Raw genomic sequence first — 25,271 nt, 5'->3', positions numbered from 1 at the left:
TGTTCTGGAGTACTGTGGAATATATTGCTTTCTTGTTCTGGACACTTCTCCCAGTCATGGTTAGGGTTGGAACTGCCTCTCTGGGTGTTCTGATGCTTCTAGCTTGGAGTTGTATGCTCATGATAACATAGCTACAGTATTTCACCTTTTCATGTGTATATTATTGCTTACTAGGTGTGTCCAATTTGGTAACCACTCCCTCTTCTAATTAGGGCTAATTGGAAAAGCCTTTCAAAAGAGGACATTGTATTCTCCTTTTTCTGTACTCCCTGACGAAGGCCATGCAGCCGAAACGCGTCGGTTTTTAAACAACTTTGTTTCTATTGAACATGCCATACTAATAAAGGCATTTTAATTAATTATATGAAGAGTGCCTTGGTCCTCCTTTCTTTTTGAAAAAAAAATATCTTCTTGTCGTCCCCTTATGACATAGTTGTACATCTCAATTGTCAGTAGAAACCACATCTGTTAAAGCAAGTCAGCCATATCAGCTATGTTTTTGTAAAAAGCAGTACCGTAATTGCTGGACTATTAAGCGCACCTGAATATAAGCCGTACCCACTGAATTTTTATAAAATATGTATTGTGTACATAAATAAACCGCACATGTCTATAAGCCGCAAGTGCCTACCGGTACATTGAAACAAATGAACTTTACACAGCCTTTAAACGAAACACGGCTTGTAACAAAAATAAATAGGCTTTAACGAAACACGGCTTGTAACAAAAATTTTAAAAATAGCAGTAAACAGTAGCCTACCAAGAAAGTCAAACTTCATTGCGGTGGCGATTGTTTTGGCTTTCAGTCGGATCTGCACAGTTGAAACACCTCGGCCGTCTGCTCTCTGTGTGTTGACCCAGTCTTCAAGCTCGTTTTCTAGTTCGGGCCATCTTTTTTTCTTCTCTGAAAGCTTTTGTTGTCTTTTTGCACTGAGTCAGTTCCTCACGCTGCTGTTTCCAACGTCTTATCATCGACTCATTAAGGCCAAGATCCCGTGCAGCAGCTCTATTTCCTTTTCCAACAGCCAGATCGATCGCCTTCAACTTGAAAGCTGCATCATATGCATTTCTCCGTGTCTTTGCCATGATGAGGGTGACAAAATGACTACCGTAATCAGAATGATGGGAAGTTTGAGCGCGCTCGATTTACGTCACATTATGTGACGGTGCTCAGTTTTTTGGCGGCGTGAATCTTGCGATTTATTTTTTTTTTCATAAATTAGCCGCGTCATTGTATAAACCGCGAGGTTCATAACGTGGGAAAAAAGTAGCGGCTTATAGTCCGGAAATTACGGTAAATGAGACTGAATGAAATGTTTCGCTGCCAGACAAGGCTCCGCTGTTAGCCAGGTGGAACATGTTGTGTAAGGTGTTGGGATGGCTGTTGGGACTTATGTAGGCCCTAACAGTTTGTGGCCACCGTTATAGTCCAATTAATGTATTGTTTAGTGTTGTGTAGTGGCTTTGCTGGCGTGCATATAACACATTGTTGGGGAGTTTTTCCCACCAAGATTGACATGCTAAAATCGCCACTGGACACAACATTAAAAATGCAAACTTTGTTCAGTTGATACATACTAAATTAAACATATATTAATTAGAGTTGGGATTCTTGAGACATTTTGATCAGCTATATGTTTAATTCACAGTGATGAGGACTTCATACAAATCATACGGTAGGATCCAACATCCTGTTGGAACTAGTTATCTCACAGATCTGTCTTAAGAGAAAATTCAGTACTCATGTCAGTGAATACATCTCATTATAGAGATCAATGCATGCCACTGCTTGCTGAATAAATTACCAGATACTTTTTTTGATAGCTCTCACTCTGGTTAGTTACTTTACACATCATCTAACATTTTGTAATTGGGGAAATCACTGGCAAATAGGGTTGAAAATGTTCTAAATTCCCATGTTTTTCAGAAATCCTGGTTGAAAGACTCCCTGAATCAGGAGGGAATAAATGGGATAAAGATGAAATCCAGAATCCTCCAACTAGGATTTCTGTAAAACCTGGGAAGTTTGGAAAAGTTACTGGAATTTTGCAAATAAAAAAAAGGTGTGATGGGTCCGCACTGAACAAGATGTAGCATAAATCTTACATATTTTTCAATTTTGCAATCCTACTGATAAGTGAAAACTCTTCTGGAGTCTGTTTAGCTGGAAACCAGGGGCACATACATGACTATCCTGGACCCTGGCCTGACCCAGGATCTTGGTGTTTTGACTCTAACACACCCAATGGCAGAGAATCACTTGCACCAATGTACTGCAGCTCCAATTTTGTCTACATCTAGCCAGTAGCGGTGCATGGGTAAAATCACTGTGATATATGGGCCTAAAGGCAGAGACAATAAGAAAGCACAGTGGCAGAATAAATTTAACCACACCTTTTTTGTTTTATCACAAAACCGGATAGCAACCTTTGTCCAATGAAGTCCACAAAGCATTTGCATGTACAGTAACATGACCTACAGCATGGCCAAACAAGTTGATGTTTCCAACATTGTCGGACCACTAAACAACTATTGATTTAGAACCACAGAGTTACTGCAAGTCGCTAAGAAAACAGGAGCTGCCTCCACTATTCCAGCACCATTTCAACATCAAATCTCCTCTGCTTAGTCTAATACAGTGACAACTAAAATATACCAAAAACAATTTTGGCCAATCAATGTAAGCTAAATATGATGTGGCTGTCCATAGTTCTGATTTGTGTGCATGCGCGTTCTTGCAAGTAGAATAACATGTCTCACCCTACTTGTAGAGAAACGCTAATGCCAACCTCCTCTTTTTCATGTTGATGAAACGGTCTCTCACTCTGTCATACAGTACATGCTTTTATTTTTTGTTGTCCTAGGCTACCTGGCTAAAATGCTTGCTCGCTAGCCAAACTTCCATTCATGGGCAACTTTAGCTAGTTAACATTAGCCTTCTAAATCTAGATACATATTGAACTTCCATCCTCTCAGGCCAGGGGTACAACAATGTATGAATTAATGGTTGGATCAGAATCGTCATTATAATAATTGGCGAGTATGGAGAATGAAGTAAAACCGCAAGTCCAAATCCATATTTCCATCCATGGCTAATTTAGGAAAGGGACAATTTTAGCTAGCTGGCTACCACAGGACAACACAACGAGATAAAACAATTCAAGCTTTTCTGTCAATGATGTATGCTCTCAATGCGATTTGATAGGAATGATGCCAAAACCTAGCTGGCTTCCCTTGACACTTTTTGGTGCACCAGGACCATTCACAAGTGAGCTCGCCCAGTTTAGCTCAACACTGATAGGCACATGTTTTATAATTTTTTTGGTCAAGGGAGGCCAGATGCTCCCTGGCTTCCCTTGCCTTTAATGCTACGGGTGACAACAATGTCATACTCGTTTGGACCAGACAGCCTCAGGAAGATGGCCTACACGTAGAGAGATAGAGGGGCACTGATATGAAAATACCCTAAAATAAAAAGTGGCATTCTGTATTGTCGCCTCATATAAAACATTTGATCTCAAATCCAAAAGGCGGGAGTATACATCCAAATTAAAAGTTTAAGCTTCACTGTCCAAATAAATACATAAGGGAGTGTAGTTCAGCAAACAGTGTTTAGCTGCACTACCAAGTACACTGTTAAAATGAAGTGCTTTGTAACACAACTAGTTGAAACTGAGCTGCCACCAACTTGAAGGAGACGAAACCTTAATTTTGCTGGAGTATTGTAACACATTATCCTGAGATGTTTCGAAACAGTACATGGTGTGTTGTAACACCACTTCATCAAGTGTTGTGCAACACCTTGCCAGGGACTGGGAGCACTCACAGGAAAGGTTGAAAAAAACTATTTAGGTGTTTCGAGTCCTGTTTAGTGCAGAATTAGATACCTTCTCTTTTGGTGTTTCCTCACTCTAAAGCTTCTAAACACCCATCTGATGTTTTGAATCCTGTCTAGTGCAGAATTATACAATGGGCGGGTCTAATCCTGAATGGTTAAAGTTTCAGAGTTTATCAGCCAGTCAAAATCATGAATCAGCCGGGCATCATTTTTATGGATATACAAAGAAATGTCAATTGAAAAAATGGGCAAACGAAACGAAGTGCAGCTAGTTTGCAGTCTTTCCAGCTTCAGTTTTAAGTTAGTGTTAGCTGTGTTGTTGGCTAGCTCCTCTGAACAACACTGTCCTTACAAGAGAGCACATTTTCTATGCCAGGTGAAATCGTGCCTCTTTAGGTCTATGTTATGGATGAATCCAAATAAAATGTCACTAAAGTTAGGAAACAGCTTAAACAAATGCAGCTACTGTTATTATCCTGTCTGCAATGTTTGACGTGACTGTAAATGAGCCGTAGTTGGCTAGCTAGCAAGCAAGGTATAAGAACGTTGCTAGCCAGTATGGCAATGAAACATTTACGACTGGGTCGCACCCATAGATACAGAACAAAAAGACTGAGCGATTGGGTCGCGTCTCCGTCAACCGAACCAATTGAACAAACGACCAGCCGGCTTGGGTAGCAACCGTAGATTTGTTTTGCGACTATGTCTTGTGGAAGGAAGAAATAGTATGAATAAATTCATCAAAATAACGTTAATGAAAATGTCAAATTATTCTAATACGTTGGTAACCCGTTGTATAAAAGTGATAATGCCCTCGAAGCCAGTGTTTTTAGGATATATTGGCACGGTTTGCAGGCCTGAGACGAACAACACCTGTGCCAATATATCCTCCAAACACCGGCTTCTTGGGCATTATCAGCAACACAACATGGTACCGGCACAAAATATGGTACAAACATTGGGCACAGACAACAGCACAAAGGGCAAGAAGGTAGCGACAATACATCACGCAAAGCAGACAACTGTCAGTAAGAGTGTCCATGATTGAGTCTTTGAATGAAGAAATTGAGAACTGTCCAGTTTGAGTGTTTGTTGCAGCTCGTTCCAGTCGCTACCTGCAGCGAACTGCTTTTCAGGAGCGACCCAGGGATGCACATTTCAAAGAAAATGATCAAACCATTGAATACAATCAGAAAATGTTTTTCGAGGTGAGTGGGGACGTGGGTGTAGGATGATTGCATGCAATGTTTGAAATTATAAATTAAGTCTTACATACCAGTGACATGGTGTTTTCTGTCAGACTTTTTATTTTTTTCACCTTTGTTTAACTAGGCAAGTCAGTTAAGAACAAGAACAACATTTTTACCTTGTCAACTCTGGGATTCGATCTCGCATCCTTTCGGTTACTAGTCCAACGCTCTAACCACTAGGCTACCTGCCGCAATCATGTATAGTCCCTAATCAGAATACTTTAAAAAGGTTTTATAAAGTTGAACATGTATTGAACACCCTAGTTGTTGACCTATTGAACCCTCCAGGAATGTTGTTCAATGTAATTTCAGAAAATTAAAATCCATTTAGAATGCAATTAAATAGTGATGGACCAGTACATACGGCCTGTAGGGATAATTAGACTAGTGTTAAAACATCCATACCATAGTATATGACAGGAGACACTCAGACAGCATGCCGGAAACGATTTCACAAGGGGGTAATTGGAGAATCAGTGTATCAATGTGCGTAAAAGCCCGGGCTCCCATTTGCTCCAGAATTCTACGAATTTGCACCTGACGTCAGCAATGAACAGAAGCATCATGCTGTTAAATTCATTCAGTACGGTGTTTTGACAAAGCAAGTCTAGTAGGCTTAAGAAAAGGTGGACAGGACTGATTTCGATGAGTACAGCCCAATTCACAGACAGGTGCTATGCCACATTCGCAAGGACCGTTCACTGTTATGAGCGCTCAGCATTTCGGAGACCCGTGTAGTTTATTGTTGTGTCTGCGCATATTTGACAACCAATTGAATTACCACCTGGGTAACGGCACGGCTGGACATGACCAATGTGGTATTATGGAGGCTAAATAACAGCATCTTCAGGTAACTTCCCGGGGCTTTCAAGCAACATACCTTAAATCCAGCAGCACACTGACAAGGTAAGAACTTGAAATAGCCTTTACTCGTCTTGTTGCATGCGAAATTATTGAAATTGGGATTCAATAGTTCTGTAGTCTCGAGTTTAAAAAGCTGAATATGCACGAGTTGGTATCGAATTATTTTTTCATGTCAATAAAATAACTGTTTTGCTGTTCATTCAAGCACCACTGGGGCTGATGCTTCTCGGGAATAATGATCAAATTGAGCTCTGATCCTGAAGTCTTGCACTACTAGACCGGGCTATATGCCTCGAATAATAAACCAATCCAGGATTCCACGAAACATTTGCAAAAATCTGAACCACAGAGTTTTGTTTTGTCAGGATAGCCATTAATAAAAATAAAGACCCCACACAATATTAAATATCACTCCATATCATCTCAGTTCCACTGAACTGAAAAAAATCTAGGCGGTGGGATTAAAGTTATTCACAGCAGGTGTGACAGAATAAACTCAGCTGCAAAACTTTAAGACCCATCAAATCCGAGTTAGCACATACCTGCAATTAATTACCTTTCAGAGTTGACGTTCTTGCTTTTGAACGAAGCTAAATTGTATCGTAAGTAAAGACATTTCAATTAAACATATTCAGGGTGACTGATTTTAAAGCAGTGTTCTAAATTAAGCGTTATGGTCTTGTGGAAACCCTACACTTTACATTAAATATCCAATTGATAGAGTAACTGCATTGACTTCTGTCAAATAAGTCCATCGAACACTCATTTGGGGCGGCAGTGGTTAGAGCGTTTGACTAGTAACCAAAAGGTTGCAAGATCGAATCCCGGAGCTGGCAAGGTAAAACTCTGTCGTTCTGCCCCTGAACAAGGCAGTTAACCCACTGTTCCTATGCCGTCATTGAAAATAAGAATTTGTTCTTAACTGACTTGCCTAGTTAAAGGGGGGAGAAAAATGTAGAGCCTGGTTCAATCAGATGCGCTTGCAGTTAGTTGTCAAATCCATAAACCGCTCCCGGCATTATACCTAAGTGGACATTGCCATTGGCTGGGCAGTTGTATTATTAAAATAAATCCAATGCATCCTTGTTTACAAGTTGAACACAGATGTGTAATCTACACCTCAATTAGGCTGATATAAATTAATTATTTCGTTTAATGATTTTCAATTTGAGCGTCATTATTTCTATAGGCATATAACCTACACGTTCTCGTTCTGAATTTCTAACGCGAGTGGGAGGGTGTGACTTCATTAATCACAAGAGCAGCTGCTCGCCGATTGGAAAGCTCCTCCAATGCAGTTCCACATCCCACACCGCCAAAACATCAGCTATGGGGGTGTCAGCTATTGCCTGTTAAAGAACAGCAGTAAAAACTAACAATATATACAGGTGGGTGCCAGTACAGAGTCAATGTGCGGGGGCACAGGTTAGTTGAGGTAGTATGTACATGTAGGTAGAGTTAATTAAAGTGACTATGCATAGATGACAACAGTGGTTGTGTTAACATGTGAACTCTAAATTGAATACATGTGAAAATATGGTTTCACATACAGAGAATTGGATGTACTCATATCCTATCCTGCCACTCAATGCCTTGCAACAAAAATAGTTCCTAGTTATCTTTCTGTTAACAATACAACTCATATAACACTTTGGTGATGTATGGTCATGGATGTTCTCTGATTTACTTGCATGCAACACTGAGGGGAAAAAGGTGAACTTGCCAGTAAACCTCATAGTACACCAAGGTGAAAACAGACTGGACATGTGAGGTATTCAACCTTTCTTGGTATTTGGTATTTTATTAGGATCCCCATTAGCTGTTGTGAAAGCTGGGGTGCATACAACATGAAACACATTACATCACTTCTTTTATAAGAAACAGTCACTCTCCTCAACTCTTAGCCAAGAGAGACTGGCATGCATAGTATTTATATTAGCCCTCTGATTACAATAAAGAGCAAGACATGCCGCTCTGTTCTGGGCCAGCTGCAGCTTAACTAGGTCTTTCCTTACATCACTGGACCACATGACTTGGAGGATGAATGGATGTAGATTTTTATGTAGTCAACATAAAAATTGTTTTGAATTGTTTTGATGTAGTCAACTCCACGTATTGGTGAGAGAGAGGGTATTGATCATGTTCAGTACACCTATGTAACTCTTTCTATTCTCTTCCATTTCAGATGGGGGCGTTTGCGAGCATTGACGACATTGCATTCCATTCAAACATACCTGTGGCAGCAGATATAACAGTAGCCATAGTGTACGCAGTGTTTGGTAAGTAAGCTCTCTCTTCAAAAAGGATTCACTTACACCCCCAGTTAGCCACCTGTGACGGAAAACAGAGTCACGCTGCTTTAATTCAAATAAATGTACTGTAGGCAGAAACGAGAGGATGAAGCATCTTATTGTACTGTAACATGACCTACTCTATCAGTCAGCTTCCTGCTGTGAGGATAATTCTGCTTCACCTGAGACATGTTCACCAACTCAACATGATGCCAGACTATACAGTGGGACTAAGTGTGTGTGTGTAAGAGTGTGGAGGGAATCTGTATTCCCCAAGACACACAGAAATACACGTGTGTCTCATCTTGGCTTCTGAAAAGAGAGGGCGTTAGTTCTGTCGATGGTTGAGTTGTGCGCCAAGGCCACAACGCTGTAGAAATCTTACCCAGATTGACTAGCTAGCTTTCCACAAGGCTTTGATCTTGAAAGCATTACTGGAAACTTTTCATATCTAATATAGAATATAGCATTAAGCTCTGAAGAGATCTGATATAACATCAGTGTCTCTGAACACTTCACTTAATATTCCTTCTGAACACTGGGATTTTTATTTATTTCAAACATGTTCCTTAACTGTACTGTTTTTAGGCATATAAATATAATTACTAGAATGGACATACCCCCAGACGATGGACATTTGACAGTACATCCATTCCTGTTCTAGTATTTTTATTTCTACGTATGTATAGTTGAAGTTGGAAGTTTACATACACTTAGGTTGGAGTCATTAAAACTCGTTTGTCAACCACTCCACACATTTCTTGTTAACAAACTAGTTTTGGCAAGTCGGTTAGGACATCTACTTTGTGCTTGACGCAAGTAATTTTTGCAACAATTGTTTACAGATTATTTCACTTATCACTCACTATCACAATTCCAGTGGGTCAGAAGTTTACACACTAAGTTGACTGTGCCTTTATAACAGCTTGGAAAATTCCAGAAAATGATGTCATGGCTTTAGAAGCTTCTGATAGGCTAAATGACAATTTGAGACAATTGGAGGTGTACCTGTGGATGTCTTTCAAGGCCTACCTTCAAACTCAGTGCCTCTTTGCTTGACATCATGGGAAACTCAAAAGAAATCAGCCAAGATCTCAGAAAAAAATAGTAGGCCTCCAAGTCTGGTTCATCCTTGGGAGTAATTTCCAAATGACTGAAGGTACCACCTTCATCTGTACAAACAATAGTATACCAGTATAAACACCATGGGACCACAGTCTTGTTACCGCTCAGGAAGTAGACACCTTCTGTCTCCTAGAGATGAATGTACTTGTGCGAAAAGTGCAAATCAATCCCAGAACAACAGCAAAGGACCTTGTGAAGATGCTGGAGGAAACAGGTACAAAAGTATCTATATCCACAGTAAAACGAGTCGTACATCGACATAACCTGAAAGGGCGCCCAGCAAGGAAGAAGCCACTGCTCCAAAACCGCCAGAAAAAAGCCAGACTATGGTTTGCAACTGCACATGGGGACAAAGATCGTACTTTTTGGAGAAATGTCCTCTGGTCTGATGAAACAAAAATAGAACTGTTTGTCCATAATGACCATCGTTATGCTTGGAGGAAAAAGGGGGAGGCTTGCAAGCCGAGGAACACCATCCCAACTGTGAACCACGGGGGTGGCAGCATCATTTTGTGGGGGTGCTTTGCTGCAGGAGGGACTGGTCCACTTCACAAAATAGATGGGTTCATGAGGGAGGAAAATTATGTGGATATATTGAAGCAACATCTTAAGACATCAGTCAGGAAGTTAAAGCTTGGTTGCAAATGGGTCTTCCAAATGGACAATGACCCCAAGCATACTTCCAAAGTCGTGGCAAATGGCTTAAGGACAACAAAGTCAAGGTATTGGAGTGGCCATCACAAAGCCCTGACCTCAATCCTATAGAAAATGTGTGGGCAGAACTGAAAAAGCGTGTGCGAGCAAGGAGGCCTACAAACCTGACTCAGTCCCACCAGCTCTGTCAGGAGGAATGGGCCAAAATTCACCCAACTTATTGTGGGAAGCTTGTGGAAGGCTACCTGAAATGTTTGACCCAAGTTAAACAATTTAAAGGCAATGCTACCAAATACTAATTGAGTGCATTTAAACTTCTGACCCACTGGGAATGTGAAGAAATAAAAGCTGAAATAAATCATTCTCTACTATTATTCTGACATTTCACATTCTTAAAATAAAGTGGTGATCCTAACTGACTTAAGACAGGGAATTTTTACTAGGATTAAATGTCAGGAATTGTGAAACTGAGTTTAAATGTATTTGGCTAAGGTGTATGTAAACTTCCGACTTCAACAGTATAAGCCTCTAGTTGGTGTCCTCAGCTGTGTCTGTCTCTGTGGTAATTCTCACAGCAGGCTACTGAGTGGTATCTCTCTCTGGTCTGCAGGCATGTGCTCTCTGTTTAGCAACAGCACACTGCTATACGTCTCCTACAAGAAGAAGCACCTGCTCAAACCTGCTGAGTTCTTCATTATCAACCTGGCCATCAGCGACATGAGTCTAACCCTGTCCCTCTACCCCATGGCCATCACCTCCAGCATCTACCATAGGTACTGTACACACCTGTTTACACTACATAGCCAAGCCTAGCAAATATCTACCACAGGTACTGTACAAATAACAGTGAAATAAGGAAGTACCCAGGTCTGGTACTGTATGCAATTTTACACTCAAGTCCAGCCAAGCCAAGCTGAACTGTGCTGACCTGGTTACTAATCCCACTAGAACCTCCTGGAAAGAATCAAGTGAAAAGGAAATGTCCAGGCCAGCACAGTGCAGTTCGGTTCAGTATGAAAGACACCTTACAGTACTGCCAAGCCACAGTAACAGCCTATTGGAGAGGAAAGGCTTCACATGTGACTGGCTCCTGTACTTCAGACAGAGATGGAGGAAACGGTAGTGTTTTGACTGAAGGCTTTGATGTCTAACGCTGGCCATGTGCCACCACACTGTGTTAAGGCAGATTAGTGAAGGTGTTGGGTGTGTATTAAACTCTTCTTTCCAATTGTCAAGGCTCAATTAGCGATCTGGTTTGGTCGTGTGGTCACAGGTGCTGTTTTATACTATACATGGAGTGCTAAACAAATGACTAGTGTTCCATCTGACTCTTTCTTTCTGTCTCGATCATTCTCACATTCAATTTCTTCCTCCTTTTCCCCTTTCACTCCCTCTCGCTCTCTACCCCTCTCTCTCCTCTCTCAGGTGGCTGTTTGGGAAAACAGTGTGTTTGATCTACGCGTTCTGCGGCATGTTGTTTGGAGTCTGCAGTCTGACAACTCTCACCCTGTTGAGCATGGTGTGTTTTGTGAAAGTATGTTATCCTCTCTACGGTAAGTTATCAAAGAGCCTGGCCCTAGTCTTGCCCATGGAATTGACATAGGATTAGTACATTTCAAAACTAAGTGGGTGACTTTTGATTTATTGACTGAAAATTTAAGAACTAGATAATTCCACAGTGACCGAACACTCAGCCACTGCTTTGATGGCTAATGAGTCTACTAGCGACTAGCCGACACTCAATTAGTGTGGCTTATGATGTTGCCAAAAAATGGTGATATTCAGTTTTAAATTCTGAGAATGTCCTTTTTTGCAATCGTACTGAAAAATTGCATCTGCTTGGATGTTTTAGCCAAGACACACTTAACCAATTTGAACAATTGTTATTCATTGCTGTTCTTTTGAAATGTGGCCTAGTATGTAATATAATGGGTTAGTTATCCATATATTTAGTAAATCCCATGTGCACTATACATATCCAGGCCTGGGAATTAGGAAATAACCCCTCGGAGCATTAAACAGTTCAGAAAAATGTGTACTTCTCAAAATATTACCCTATGACATGTTCACTTTGAGAAACATCATGTTCCTCCGCAAATCCACCCCAGAATCTCTAATGATGACCATGCTACCCTATTAAAGGTGCAATATGCAGAAATCATGTTGCCACTCCCTGGTTGCTAAAATTCGAATGGTTTGCCTAATTTCATTTTATGATAATCATTGCACCATCTAAAATGCTGTGAATATATATTTTCAATAACCCAAAATATTAAATATTCAGCTGTTTGAAGCCGGTGTACAAAACTGAAAGTAAAAGACACTAAAATGAAACAGAAAGCATAGAAAAGATGGATGGATTCTTAGACTTGTTTTCTATGCGAATGACAGATCTATAACTCACATTTTTATGTGAATAGGGTCGGGTCACCAAAAAAGTTACATATTGCAGCTTTAAACTGACTGTCCATATCCCCATCCATCCATCCAGGTAACCGGTTCAACCCCGTCCACGGCCGTCTACTGATAGCCTGTGCATGGGCTTGGGCCCTGGTGTTCGCCTGCTCCCCTCTGGCCCACTGGGGTGAGTATGGTCCGGAGCCCTACGGCACAGCCTGCTGCATCGACTGGCGCCTGTCCAACCTGCATCCCGTGGCCCGCTCCTACACGGCGGCGCTCTTTGTCTTGTGCTACATCGTGCCCTGCTGTGTCATTGTGGCGTCCTACACGGGCATCCTGATGACGGTCCGAGCCTCCCATAAGGCCATGGAGCATCACGAGGCCCGGCAGACCAAGATGAGCAACATCCAGGCTGTTATTGTGAAGGTGAGCATGGTGTGGTCTCACAGGGGTACTGTAAAGCATGCTGTGACAACTGTTGATTTTAAAAAGGGATAAATACATTTGATTGGTTGATCCATTTTGGGAAAGTAATTAAATTGCCTATTGTATACTCACAACTAGGGCCACTTCATGTATTGTAATAGGAGGTTTGTAGTTGGACAGGGAATAGGAGAATGGCACTATACAGATGTATCGTGTCCGGTCCTGTCTGGGTTAATGTTTTTATTTCACCTTTATTTAACCAGGTAGGCTAGTTGAGAACAAGTTTTCATTGTCATGAATAGGATGTTCAGTCAGTACGCTTTCAAGACATTCCCTCATTAATACTGCAGAAAATGGCTAACAATAATGATGCTTCATTTTGTCCTCCCTTTTTGCTCTCTCTCTCCTGCATTACTGTGTTCCTGTAATCACCCCATAAGAGCTTTATAAGAGCACTCATCCTCTCCGTCCTGTACAGTATGTGCCAATAGAACACACACACACACACCTTCCCCTTGCTACCAGCCCTGCTTCAGGGGTGACGGCCCCTGCTCATCCGTTCATACCTGTGATTATTGGTGCAAATCTTATAGGGAAACACACTGGCTGGGGACCCTTCTCCGAGGCTTGATTCCAACGCTATCTGCATATTAAAAAGAGGGTCCAGGGGTCAGAATAAAACTAATTTGGAGGAACAAAGCGATAGGACAGATCTGCTGGGAGAATCTACTAGCCATCCAAATCAAAAGCATCTCAGAGACAGGGGACTCTTTGTAGCGCTCAGCCCCATCGCTCTCTGTTTCTCTCTCCAAAAGTAATCTATATTCTTCAGCACTGGTCAAAAATGGCTAAATCTCCAACCTTCCATTCTTAAGCAAAATTCTGGATCAATTGGTTTTCAAACAGCTACATTATTTAAGTGACAACTGTATTTTAGAAAAATTCCAATCAGGTTTTCGGGCCCACCACAACACAGACAGCCTTAAAGTGGTAAATGATCTTAGAGCCAACACCGATGCCAAACAGCTCTCTCTCCTTGTACTTTAAGTGCTGCATTCGACACTGTTGACCATGATGTCCTTCTGGACAGACTGGAGAGGTGGGTTGGCCTCTCCGGTCCTGTTCTAAATTGGTTTCAGGACCTGTTTTTTGGTCACCCTTAATGAACATAACTCAAATGCATATTGCATGTGGCGTTCCACAAGGTTTGATTTGGGGTCTGGTACTGTTCAGAAAGCACAGCATTAATTTTCACTGCTACGCAGACAATACACAACTTTACATTTCTGTGTCACCAGAGGATTTTAGCTCCACGGATAAATTATTAGACTGTATATGTGATTTAAATACTCAAAGCTTCTCCAGCTAAATCAAGACAAGACTGAGGTACTTATTGTTGGAGCCAAAGCACAGGGAGAGTCAGGCCATGTCTGGTCTACCTAAGAAAGCTATTGGTACACTGCAAAACATACAGAATTCTGCAGCATGGGTACTGACCAAGACAAGATGGAGAGCACACCGGTTTAAGGTCTCTGCACTGGCTGCCTGTGAGTTTTATAATTACTTTTAAGATTCTCCTACTGGTTTAAATCAATCCACGATTGTGCATCCCAATACATGTCAGACATGCTTTTACGTTACAGTGCATTCGGAAAGTCATCAGTCCTCTTGACTTCCTCCACATTTTGTTACAGCTTTATTCTAAAATGTATTAAATCGTTTTTTTACTCAATCTACACACAATACCCCATAATGATAAAGCAAAATCAGGTTGACATTTTTGCAAATGTATTAATAATAAACTGAAATATCACTTACATAAATATTCAGTACTTTGTTGAAGCACCTTTGACAGTGATTACAGCCTCGAGTCTTCTTGGGTATGACGCTACAAGTTTGGGATACCTGTATTTGGGAGTTTATCCCATTCTTCTCTTCAGATCCTATGTCAGGTTGGATGGGGAGCGTTGCTGCACAGCTATTTTCAGGTATTTTCAGGTCTCTACAGAGATGTTCGATTTTGTACAAGTCGGGGCTCTGGCTGGGCCACTCAAGGACATTTAGAGACTTGTCCTGAAGCAACTCCTGCGTAACTCCTGCGTTATCTTGGATGTGTGCTTAGGGTCATTGTTCTGTTGGAAGGTGAACCGTCGCCCCAGTCTGAGAACCTGCTCCAGGGCGCTCAGGACTTCATCAAGGATCTTTCTGTACTTTGCTCCATTCATCTTTCCCTCGATCCTGACTAGCCTCCCAGTCCCTGCAGCTGTTGAAAAACATGCTTCACTGTAGGGATGGTGCCTGGTTTCCTCCAGACGTGACGCTTCACATTCATGCCAAAGAGTTCAATCTTGGTTTCATCAGACCAGAGAATCTTGTTTCTCATGGTCTGAGAGTCCATTAGGTGCCTTTTGGCAAACTCCAAGTGGGTGTCATATGCCTTTTACTGAGGAGTGGCTGCCGTCTGACCACTCTGCAACACTCAACCAATCAGGCCTTTATGGTAGAGTCGGTTGTCCTTCTGGAAGGTTCTCCCATCTCCAAAGAGGTCCTCTGAAGCTCTGTCAGAGTGACCATCGGGTTCTTGGTCACCTCCCTGACCAAGGCCCTTCTCCCCTGATTGCTCAGTTTGGCCTAGCGGCATAGCTCTAGGAGGAGTCTTGGTGGTTCCAAACTTCTTCCATTTAAGAATGATGGAGGCCACTGTTCTTGCAGACCTTAAATGCTGCAGACATTTTTTGGTACCCTTCCCCAGATCTGTGCCTCGACACAATCCTATTTTGGAGCTCTACAGACAATTCCTTCGACCTCATGGCTTGGTTTTTACTCTGACATGAACTGTCAACTGTGTGTCCTTAGACAGGTGTGTGCCTTTTCCAAATCATTTCCAATCAATTGAATTTACCACAGGTGGACTACAATCAAGTTGTAGAAACATCTCAAGGATGATCAATGGAAACAGGATGCACCTGAGCTCAATTTTGAGTCTCATAGCAAAGGGTCTGAATACTTATGTAAATAAGGTATTTCCACTTTTTATATATTTGCAAAAAAAAATCGAGAAACCTGCTTTTGCTTAGTCATTATTGGGTAATGTGTGTAGATGATGGGGGGGGGGAATATTTAATACATTTTAGAATAAGGCTATAACAAAATGTGAAAAGTCAAGGTCTGAATACTTGCTGACTGCACTGTGTGTATGTGTTAATTATTTTTTTATACATATATTTATTTATTTTTATAGTTGTCTAAAATTCACAAGATTTGATAAACTCACATATGCTTCTATAACTCTCCTCCCCTTGGAATGAGCCGAAAGAACAACAAAAAACGAATCTCCAATATGGAAATGTAGAGTCAAAATAAATTGAGCCAGAGTAACACACTGGCTGAACGCAAAACTTATTGACTGCTCACCCTCAAAGCTTTTACTTTTTTTATTTTTATTTTTCCAAATCTGTGAACTAGGCCATTTATTAGGTGTGAAAAATACTCCTCAGCAACCCCCGGCCATGCCGTGATCCATACAAAAACGCTTCACCTATATATTTTTTTCTCTCTCCATCCAATCAATGGCAGTCAGGTAGGCTCTGATGTCCCTTGCTTTAAACCTTGACGTTAAAAGAATCTCAATGGCCTGTTTCAATCATTTAATCCTTGGGAGTCAGCCAGTTGGGTATGGAGTGCAATCTGCCAATAGACCTTGTTGAACTGTTTACATTTCCACTTCCTTTCTTTCCCCCCTTTTCAATTTTTTCTTCTCCAGCTGAGTGTCGCTGTCTGTATCGGTTTCTTCGCAGCGTGGAGCCCTTATGCCGTGGTGTCGATGTGGGCAGTGTTTGGACACATGGATAACATCCCACCTTTGGCGTTCGCCGTGCCTGCCATGTTTGCCAAGTCCTCCACCATCTACAACCCCATGATCTACCTGCTGCTCAGGCCTAACTTCCGCAGGGTGATGTACCGAGACCTAGTGAGCCTTCGCAGGGCCTTTCTGAAGGGCTGCCTGTGCTCCTGCTCCCAGGGCGCTGTGGGGAAGTGCCACTCCCACTCCGTGGTCCGGGTCGGCCTCCAATCGTTCTGCAGACGTCCGGGCCACGGCCAGTCCTGTTCCCCCACCTCGTCCGCCCGCCAAGCCCTCGCCGGGTCCAGAGGTTGCACTAGCGCCTGCGAGAAGTGCAGCGATGCCTTCGAGTGCTTCAGACACTACCCAAGAGGTTGCCACAGCGGCACCAACATCCCCAGCTCCTCAGCCAACGTTTACGCACCTCAGGATCAGCTCTCAACAGAGCCCCAGCTGCAGTCAATGACGCAAAAACAGAGGCGGCAGCAGAAAAAGCAGGAAGCGTGTCATAAGAAGTCCCTGCGAGCCACCATGCACGGCAAAAGGACCTCGGAGATCGACAACCTTCAGATCAACTTGGAGATGGTGCCGGGACACGCTAAAGTTGCCTGGCCCTAAAATGTTATATATTAATTCTGGTTTTATATATATTTTTTTTTACATCTCTGGTATATATTTTGCAGTTGATATATAAATAAATTCCATAATTTAAAATATGTTTTCTGTCAAGGTAGACAGTGACTCTTTTGTTAAAACATACTACTTATTAAAAACCTGGGTTGTCCCTCGGGGATTCATGTGGGCTGGAGGAGATTACAGTGGAATAGAAGTGAAGGACCTGATGGATTGGGAAGAAAACCACAGGTACAATACTGTTTTCTGTGTGCAGTAATAATTGGTTGGACACATGACAATGGAAAGCCCAACCAACTTTGACATCAGTCCAACTTCCTCTACACCCCAATTCAAACCATTGTTTACACTTTGCTAATGCAGGTACATGGATGCTGGAGTTCTAATGTAGATAACAGGTTGGTTTAGTACAGCGTGGCTTTACTCAACATGAAACTACATTGTTGTCTGGATGTATAAGAGGTAGATGAGAGAGATAATCAAACATATGTATATACTGATACTTTTCAAGAGAAGACAATAGACGAGTGAATTCACTACTCACTCAACATTAAAATAACTAATTCAACAACTGTGTATAAAAGTGCAACACAGAGCAAGGCAATTAAACAAATACAAATTGAGCAACTGTAGATAGTCCAATTCAAAGTGAACGAGAGAGTGGGGAGGACAAAACAAGCAAAAACAGATGTGTTTTCTGGTATTGACTCATTGTGTGTGAAAACTGGTTGTTAAATATGCATGACAGTCATCTGCATGGGATGTCTTCCATCACACAGGTCCCCCAAAAAAATATCTACCAAGATGTCGATTCCCTCCAATCCTGTTACAAAGCAATTGAACCTTCCTCCCGTTTTCCACAACTGAACTAACTTTGCCATGCACCTTCTCTCTCTGGCTAACTATTGAAATCTGGTGTTTTAATCATTCATTTAATTACTAACTTCCTATTTGAGAATATAATGATGCAAAGATAAAAAATATTGTTTTGTAGTCTTGGTTAAAGTAAACAGTTGTACTTAGAGTGAATAATTTGGGTCCAATTGAAACCATGTTGATTTAAACAACCTTAAAATTGATGGATATAATTATTGGGTGGAAAACCGACGCTAATCCACGCTTGCATTAGCTGATCTATTCATCAGTCATTCATGCAGAGATTAATTTGCTCCTGTTTGTGAAGGGAATTCATGAAAGCAACAGGCTCCAGCCTTGATTAGAATATTAGTATTACAATATGGGAAGGTTGCCAGAAAACATAAATCAATGTCTTTAAACAATGTGTTGATCTTATCGCTTACTTATCCCTAATCCTTTTTAAAACATTCAATTAAAAGTGTTTCACAGCAGCAGCCATGTGGTGGTTAGAGTTGGTCCACTGAGGTTGGATAGATCTGGGATTGGGTGAGTCCGACCCCCGAGGAGAAGCTTCTTGAACACAGCAGCTCTATGGTCTTCTCATCTCATGCATCTGGGCTCTACCCACGTTTATTTTGCTGTCTGAGCAAACTATTTTATAATCTGGGCTCTACCCAAGTTTCTGTTGTTGCTGCCTAGGCAAGCTAGTTAATCTAGGCTCTACCCAAGTCCTGTTCTGTTATTGCTGACTGGGCACACTAGTTCGTCATTAGGGGCGGGGCCAGGAGTTTGTCCGTGACAGGAAAAACAATCTTGTCCCCATGTAATGTAGAATGAGAGATCCACATTTAACACAAGTGTTAGTGTTAAATAATTGTTAAAGAACAAAACCCAATATCATGCAAAAATTCATTTCCAGTAAAGTAAATGTTTTCTTCACTACAAGGACTGAGGTTTGTTTAGTGAGTCATGGACTACAAACCACTAGATTGCTTCAGACGTGAGCATAATTATGACAAAACTCACCTTCCTGGAACAGACTTTATTTAACAAGACAGTGAAAAGTGCCACCACCAGCTCTTTTTGAGATGCCTCTCACACACATACGAGTAAAAACACATACGAGCACACACCATAATAAACACTTCACTGACACGCATGTCCAATAGCAGACATGAACCTTTTACTGCAGTGTGCTAAATAAGGGTCACAGGTTTTGTTGGTAGTCTTAAACAAATCTAATTTGAAACAAAAGTATACACCTCACACACATGGTTATGGGCTTACAAAAAATAACTCCTTGTACCATGTCAAATATAGAGTTGAAATGTATTCAATTTTGAGTTTGCATCCCGATATTACACTTGTATATACTTTATCACAGACGACTCAAATAAAACAAAACTGTTTGACATAACACTGGCATTTCAGTGTTAAAATGTTTTATTAGTTATGAAAAATATGAATAACATTCCACCCATGAGGCCACTAGGTCATTTGACTGCAGGAAAGGCTATGGCAGAAAATAGACCTGCAATGCATGACTCCTGATCTGTATTACAAACACACTACAACAATTAATTTAAACTAGCCTAGAGACAGAGGATTTAATAACAATGGCTCATTGGTAGACCTCTAATCTGTCGAATAGGTAATTGCCTCAATTCATAAGCATTCATATTTCATTTGCCGTACACTGGGAGAAAAAAACGTCCATGGATGGATAAGAAAATACCTGACTGGCAGCTGTATCTGGATAAAGAGTGTAAGGTTGGAGTCCTCCGGTGCGGCTAGTGGGCCATGATTATGAAAGGAACCTGGCAGGGAATACATAGTCTACTGTCCTCTAGCAGAGAGCAGGGCGACAGCAACAACGTCTATATTGGTCACATGCTTGTTGTCTGTCTACTTGTCTGTTCTGTTCTTAGAAAGCTACTTTACATGGTGTAATTTTGTACTAATGCTGCACCGACCCAAATAATCAACGTCTCTAATTTGAATGATTGCACGATTAGTTTAAATCAGAGTGCGTTGGTGCTGGGCTAGAACATGGCTGCACATCCATAGAATTAGTTCCTATTATTTCTATGTGCACTGACTGCAAACCATGTAGCTCTCCTAGACCAAGGTCAATTATACTAGCAGAATTATAATGACAGAATCCCACTCCTTTGGTGCTGATACATTTTTTCCAATAATTCACATTTTTTGTTGCGGAATGAATATTTTCTTGAAGTAGCGAACTGGCACAAATTAAGATTCTATACCTTTTAGTAGAGTTCTCAATCAGCCTGATTTTGTCCGGTCCGAACCAAGCCCGGTGAGTTGAATGCAGCCTGAGCCCCGGTCCGACATTACATAAAATAAATAAGCCCGGACCTGGAAAAAAAAGCCTGCTTTCTAGAAAACAGTATATTGATTTTAAACTTTTGTTGAGAACAATGCAGCAGAGGCGAGTGGCAGCAGAGTGAGGAGACAGCCATTGTGCCAAGAAAGAACGCAGAGCGAGGAAAACTCACTTTCGTTATAGTCAACTGAATGATGACAATATTGGAATAAAGTAGGCTAATGCAATTGAAGTCATGTATCAAATTGTTGCTTACTAAAACTCCCAAAGTCATATCCAACCAATATACTAATTTACAGCAAAGTCGTGTGTGGTTACCTCAGAAGCGTTTTGGTTGGGCCAGCGCCATCGTGCTGCTTTGAGACAAGCATGCAGACTCATCTTGATAACCAAAATCTGACATTGATAGATTTTTCACCGAATCTCCTTTAGGATATTTGGTCATAATTAGCCTGGCAAAAAAGTTGAGGTGGGTGCTCAAGATCATCTTTATTCTAGCTGGCTCATACTAGCTGATCAGAACATTTTATTAGCATGTTATGTAGTTTTTTATTTTTTATTTAATCTTTATTTAACTAGTCAAGTCAGTTAAGAACAAATTCATATTTACAATGATGGCCTACACCGGCCAAACCCGGATGACGCTGGGCCAATTGTGCGCTGCCCTATGGGACTCCCAATCACGGCCGGTTGTGATACAGTTTAACAAGTGGATTTTGCTCTTCCCTCACGTAGTAGCCAGATTGGACCAATCGGCCGGCAAGATAAGACCAGTCGGCGAGCCAGATAGGGTCGGCTGGCTGGCCAGATAGGACCAGTTTCAACTTCAAATCAAATTTTATTTGTCACATACACATGGTTAGCAGATGTTAATGCGAGTGTAGCGAAATGCTTGCGCTTCTAGTTCCGACAGTGCAGTAATATCTAACACTTATTCTAACAATTCCCCAACAACTACCTAATACACACAAATCTAAAAGGGGTGAATGAGAATATGTACATGTAAGTATATGGATGAGCGATGGCCGAGCGGCATAGGCAAGGTGCAATAGATAGTATAAAATACTGTAACACGTGATAAGTAATGTAAGATATGTAAACATTATTAAAGTGGCATTATTTAGAGTGGCATTGTATAAAGTGACTAGTGATTTGGTCTCAATGTAGGCAGCAGCCTCTCTGAGTTAGTGAATGCTGTTTAGCAGTCGGATGGCCTTGAGATAGAAGCTGTCTCTCGGTCTCAGCTTTGATGCACCTGTACTGACCTTGCCTTCTGGATAGTAGCGGTGTGAACTGGCAGTGGCTCGGGTGGTTGATGTCCTTGATCTTTTTGGCCTTTCTGTGACATCGGGTGCTGTAGGTGTCATGGAGGGCAGGTAGTTGCCCCTGGTGATGCATTGTGCACACCGCACCACCCTCTGGAGAGCCTTGCGGTTGAGGGCTGTGCAATTGCCGTACCAGGCTGTGACAGGCCCGACAGGATGCTCTCGATTGTGCATCTGTAAAAGTTTCAGGGTTTTGGGTGACAAGCCAAATTTCTTCAGCCTCCTGCGGTTGAAGAGGCACTGTTGCGCCTTCTTCACCACACTGTCTGTGTGGGTGGATCATTTCAGTTTGTCTGTGATGTGTATGCCGAGGAACTTCAAACTTTCCACCTCCTCCACTGCTGTCCCTTCGATGTGGATAGGGGGTGCTCCCTCTGCTGTTTCCTGAAGTCCACAATCATCTCCTTTGTTTTGTTAAAGTTGAGTGAGAGGTTGTTTTCCTGACACCACACTCCGAGTGCCCTCACCTCCTCCCCGTAGGCTGTCTCATAGTTGTTGGTAATCAAGCCCACTACTGTTGTGTCGTCTGCAAACTTGATGATTGAGTTGGAGGCGTGCATGGCCACACAGTCATGGGTGAACAGGGAGTACAGGAGGGGGCTGAGCACATACCCTTATGGGGCCCCAGTGTTGAGGGTCAGTGAAGTAGAGGTGTCCTACCTTCACCATCAGGGGGCGGCCCGTCAGGAAGTCCAGGACCCAATTACACAGGGCGGGGTTGAGCCAGGGCCACCAGCTTGATGATGAGCTTGGAGGGCACTATGGTGTTGAATGCTGAGCTGTAGTCAATGAACAGCAGTCTTACATAGGTATTCCTTTTGTCCAGATGGGATAGTGCAGTGCGATGGCGATTGCATCGTCTGTGGACCTGTTGGGGCGGTATGCGAACTGAAGTGGGTCTAGAGTGGCCGGTAAGGTGTAGGTGATATGATCCTTGACTAGTCTCTCAAAGCACTTCATGATGACAGAAGTGAGTGCTACGGAGCGGTAGTCATTTAGTTCAGTTCTTTGCCTTCTTGGGAACAGGAACAATGGTAGCCATCTTGAACCATGTGGGGACAACAGACTGGGATAGGCAGCGATTGAATATGTCCGTAAACACACCAGCCAGCTGCTTTGCGCATGCTCTGATGATGAGGCTAGGGATGCCGTCTGGGCCAGCAGCCTTGCGAGGGTTAACATGTTTAAACGTTTTACTCACGTCAGCCATCGAAGGGGGGGGGGGGGCAGTCCTTGTTAGTGGGCCGCGATGGTGGCACTGTTATCTTAGAAGAGGGCAAAGAAGGTGTTTAGTTTGTCTGGAAGTGTGACGTCGGTGTCCGTGACTTGGCTGGTTTTCTTTTTGTAGTCCGTGACTTCCTGTGTATTCAACTGCTCGTAGTGAACAAAAGTTCAGCACTCACAGCGAATGCAGATACAGCCCGATTAGGTAGATGGGGCATGCCCACGAACTTGGTTCATGGCGTTGTTTACTTCAAACAAACCAAAACATAGTAATATCAGAACTTCTCTAGGGATTTTTTTGTTGTTTGTTTTTCGCTAACGTTTCATCATGCACATGTGGTGTGTCTGGCTGTGCTAATTACAAACAAGCGCAATTTTTTTTTTACCGTTCTACCTACCAGAGATTTAACCAGATGCTGTCAATGGTTTGCGGCTATGAAGCTTATGGTGAGCAAAGATTATCAGAGGGATTTGCAGGCTGAATGGATTTTAGACATCAGCTGAGAAGTAATGCGATTCTTTACCATCCTTAATGTTTTTTTGTTTTTTTGTGGGTAGATCAGCTTTAATATTGCAAATAGATTGTGTCTTCCATCAAAGTAATTGTCTGCATCATTTCCAATTCCCCATATATGTTTTGTAAATATACAGTATATATCAAATATTTATATTTATAAATATATTTTCCTTAATTATTTTTCCCTAACCCTACCACCCCTCCCCTAATTGGAGTAAACGAATGGACAACAACACTTAGGCTTCCACTTCCATGTTATACTGTACATACTATACACATTTTACGGACACAATATATTTTACATTATTTATCTTGATATTTTTAGTCCCACCCTTCAGCGCCACTCAACCCCTCCCATCTATCTCTGAACACCATCCAGTTTTGATTTCTATTTGCCATATATTTTTCAACTGTGCTTTGATGTTTCACAAAAGTTCTGAACATTTCTATTCTCATAGTTTCTACAGATTGTAAATTAAAGGAACATTTTTGCTAAGAGTATTAATGTTATTGATTTGACTATGGCTTTTTAAAATCACCCAGCAGTGCTTTGAAAGCACTAGGTAAATGTTGCAATTCTTCAGCCATTCATGAACCTGCGACCAAAAACAAGCTACATATGGACAGTACCAAAACAAATGATCTAATGATTCTGCCTCTTCGCAGCAAAATCTGCAGAGCTGGGATGGTTGTATCCCCAATATATATATAAAGTATATAACATTCTATTGGTTGCAAGAATTTTGTAAAATCATTTAAATTGAATAACTCTGTTTTGAATCCAGCATTGTTTTGTGTATCTGTTCATAAACCATGTGCCATAGAATCAGTACAGTGAAAATCTCTTCCCAACTATTTTGCAATCTATACAGCACAGCTGGTAAAAAAAAAAGGTTCCTCAAATGAAACTGGTATACATTTTTTATTTATTACAATTTTCTTTAACCAATTTTGGTCGTTTAATGCAGGGCCGACAGACAAGTTCCTTACTTTCTCCCCCTCCCTATTGCTTCTTCCATTTTTACGGTGATGCTGTAATTAGTTGCATGTAATTTTGAGTGGAGCAGACTTTCCATATATTTTTGTTGTCTGCATGTGTGACATAACTCCACCAGTCCCATTTATGTTATAATTTACAATGATTATACATAATGTTAGCTGGACTAGGTAAATTAGCTACGTTAGCTAACGTTACAGTCCTGGTAGTCACTGCTAGGGTAGGTTTATGACAGTAATAAATACCCCCCCCCCCCCCCCTTTCCTCTCCCTACTCTACTGATGTGACATTAGAAAACCCCTTTGGTTAACATAGAGATTCTGGGAACATCAGAAGTTGGGGGGAAATTAACTATATTCTGGTAATCTGACCAAGTGAACATATGCGGTGGTACTTAAGGTATATTATGTCAGTTCGGTTGTCATCTGGCACATTCTCATCAATGATAGAATGACATAAACTCTACTGTGGAAAGTCTGCACATCAGAGGTATCGGATTCACATGGAATTGTTGTTTAATTCAAATGTTTGAATATGAAATTATTTGTGAAGAGATGAAATGTAATTTTAGCTTCCAAATGAGAGATTTGGGTTTTCATAAGTTTAGGGCTCTGCTCAACCAGTGGCCCGCCCCTGTGAAGAGACATGGTTTATAAACTTTTCAGACACACCCTTCTCCCT

The 25,271-nt window shown here is 41.6% G+C and overlaps 1 protein-coding gene across 3 annotated transcripts; it reads left to right on the top strand.

The window, feature by feature from the left end:
* Window positions 1-5,605: 5,605 nt before the first annotated feature.
* LOC139550647 (opsin-5-like) lies at window positions 5,606-17,403 on the top strand. 3 transcript variants are annotated; one of them, XM_071361659.1, is made up of 6 exons: window positions 5,606-5,994; window positions 8,138-8,231; window positions 10,633-10,795; window positions 11,448-11,575; window positions 12,514-12,848; window positions 16,612-17,403. In XM_071361659.1, the coding sequence occupies exons 2-6, from the start codon at window positions 8,138-8,140 to the stop codon at window positions 17,305-17,307; spliced, it is 1,416 nt and encodes a 471-aa protein (XP_071217760.1). In that variant the 5' UTR covers window positions 5,606-5,994; the 3' UTR covers window positions 17,308-17,403. The 3 variants fall into 3 exon arrangements, with proteins under 3 accessions (XP_071217760.1, XP_071217761.1, XP_071217762.1); XM_071361660.1 differs by lacking the exon at window positions 5,606-5,994 and adding an exon at window positions 6,461-6,554; XM_071361661.1 differs by lacking the exon at window positions 5,606-5,994 and adding an exon at window positions 7,221-7,340.
* Window positions 17,404-25,271: the final 7,868 nt, after the last annotated feature.

Source organism: Salvelinus alpinus, chromosome 23, assembly GCF_045679555.1.
Source record: "Salvelinus alpinus chromosome 23, SLU_Salpinus.1, whole genome shotgun sequence".
Taxonomy (NCBI): Eukaryota; Metazoa; Chordata; class Actinopteri; order Salmoniformes; family Salmonidae; genus Salvelinus; species Salvelinus alpinus.
Note: the sequence above shows the minus strand (reverse complement) of the source record. Positions and strands in the feature narration are given on the sequence as shown.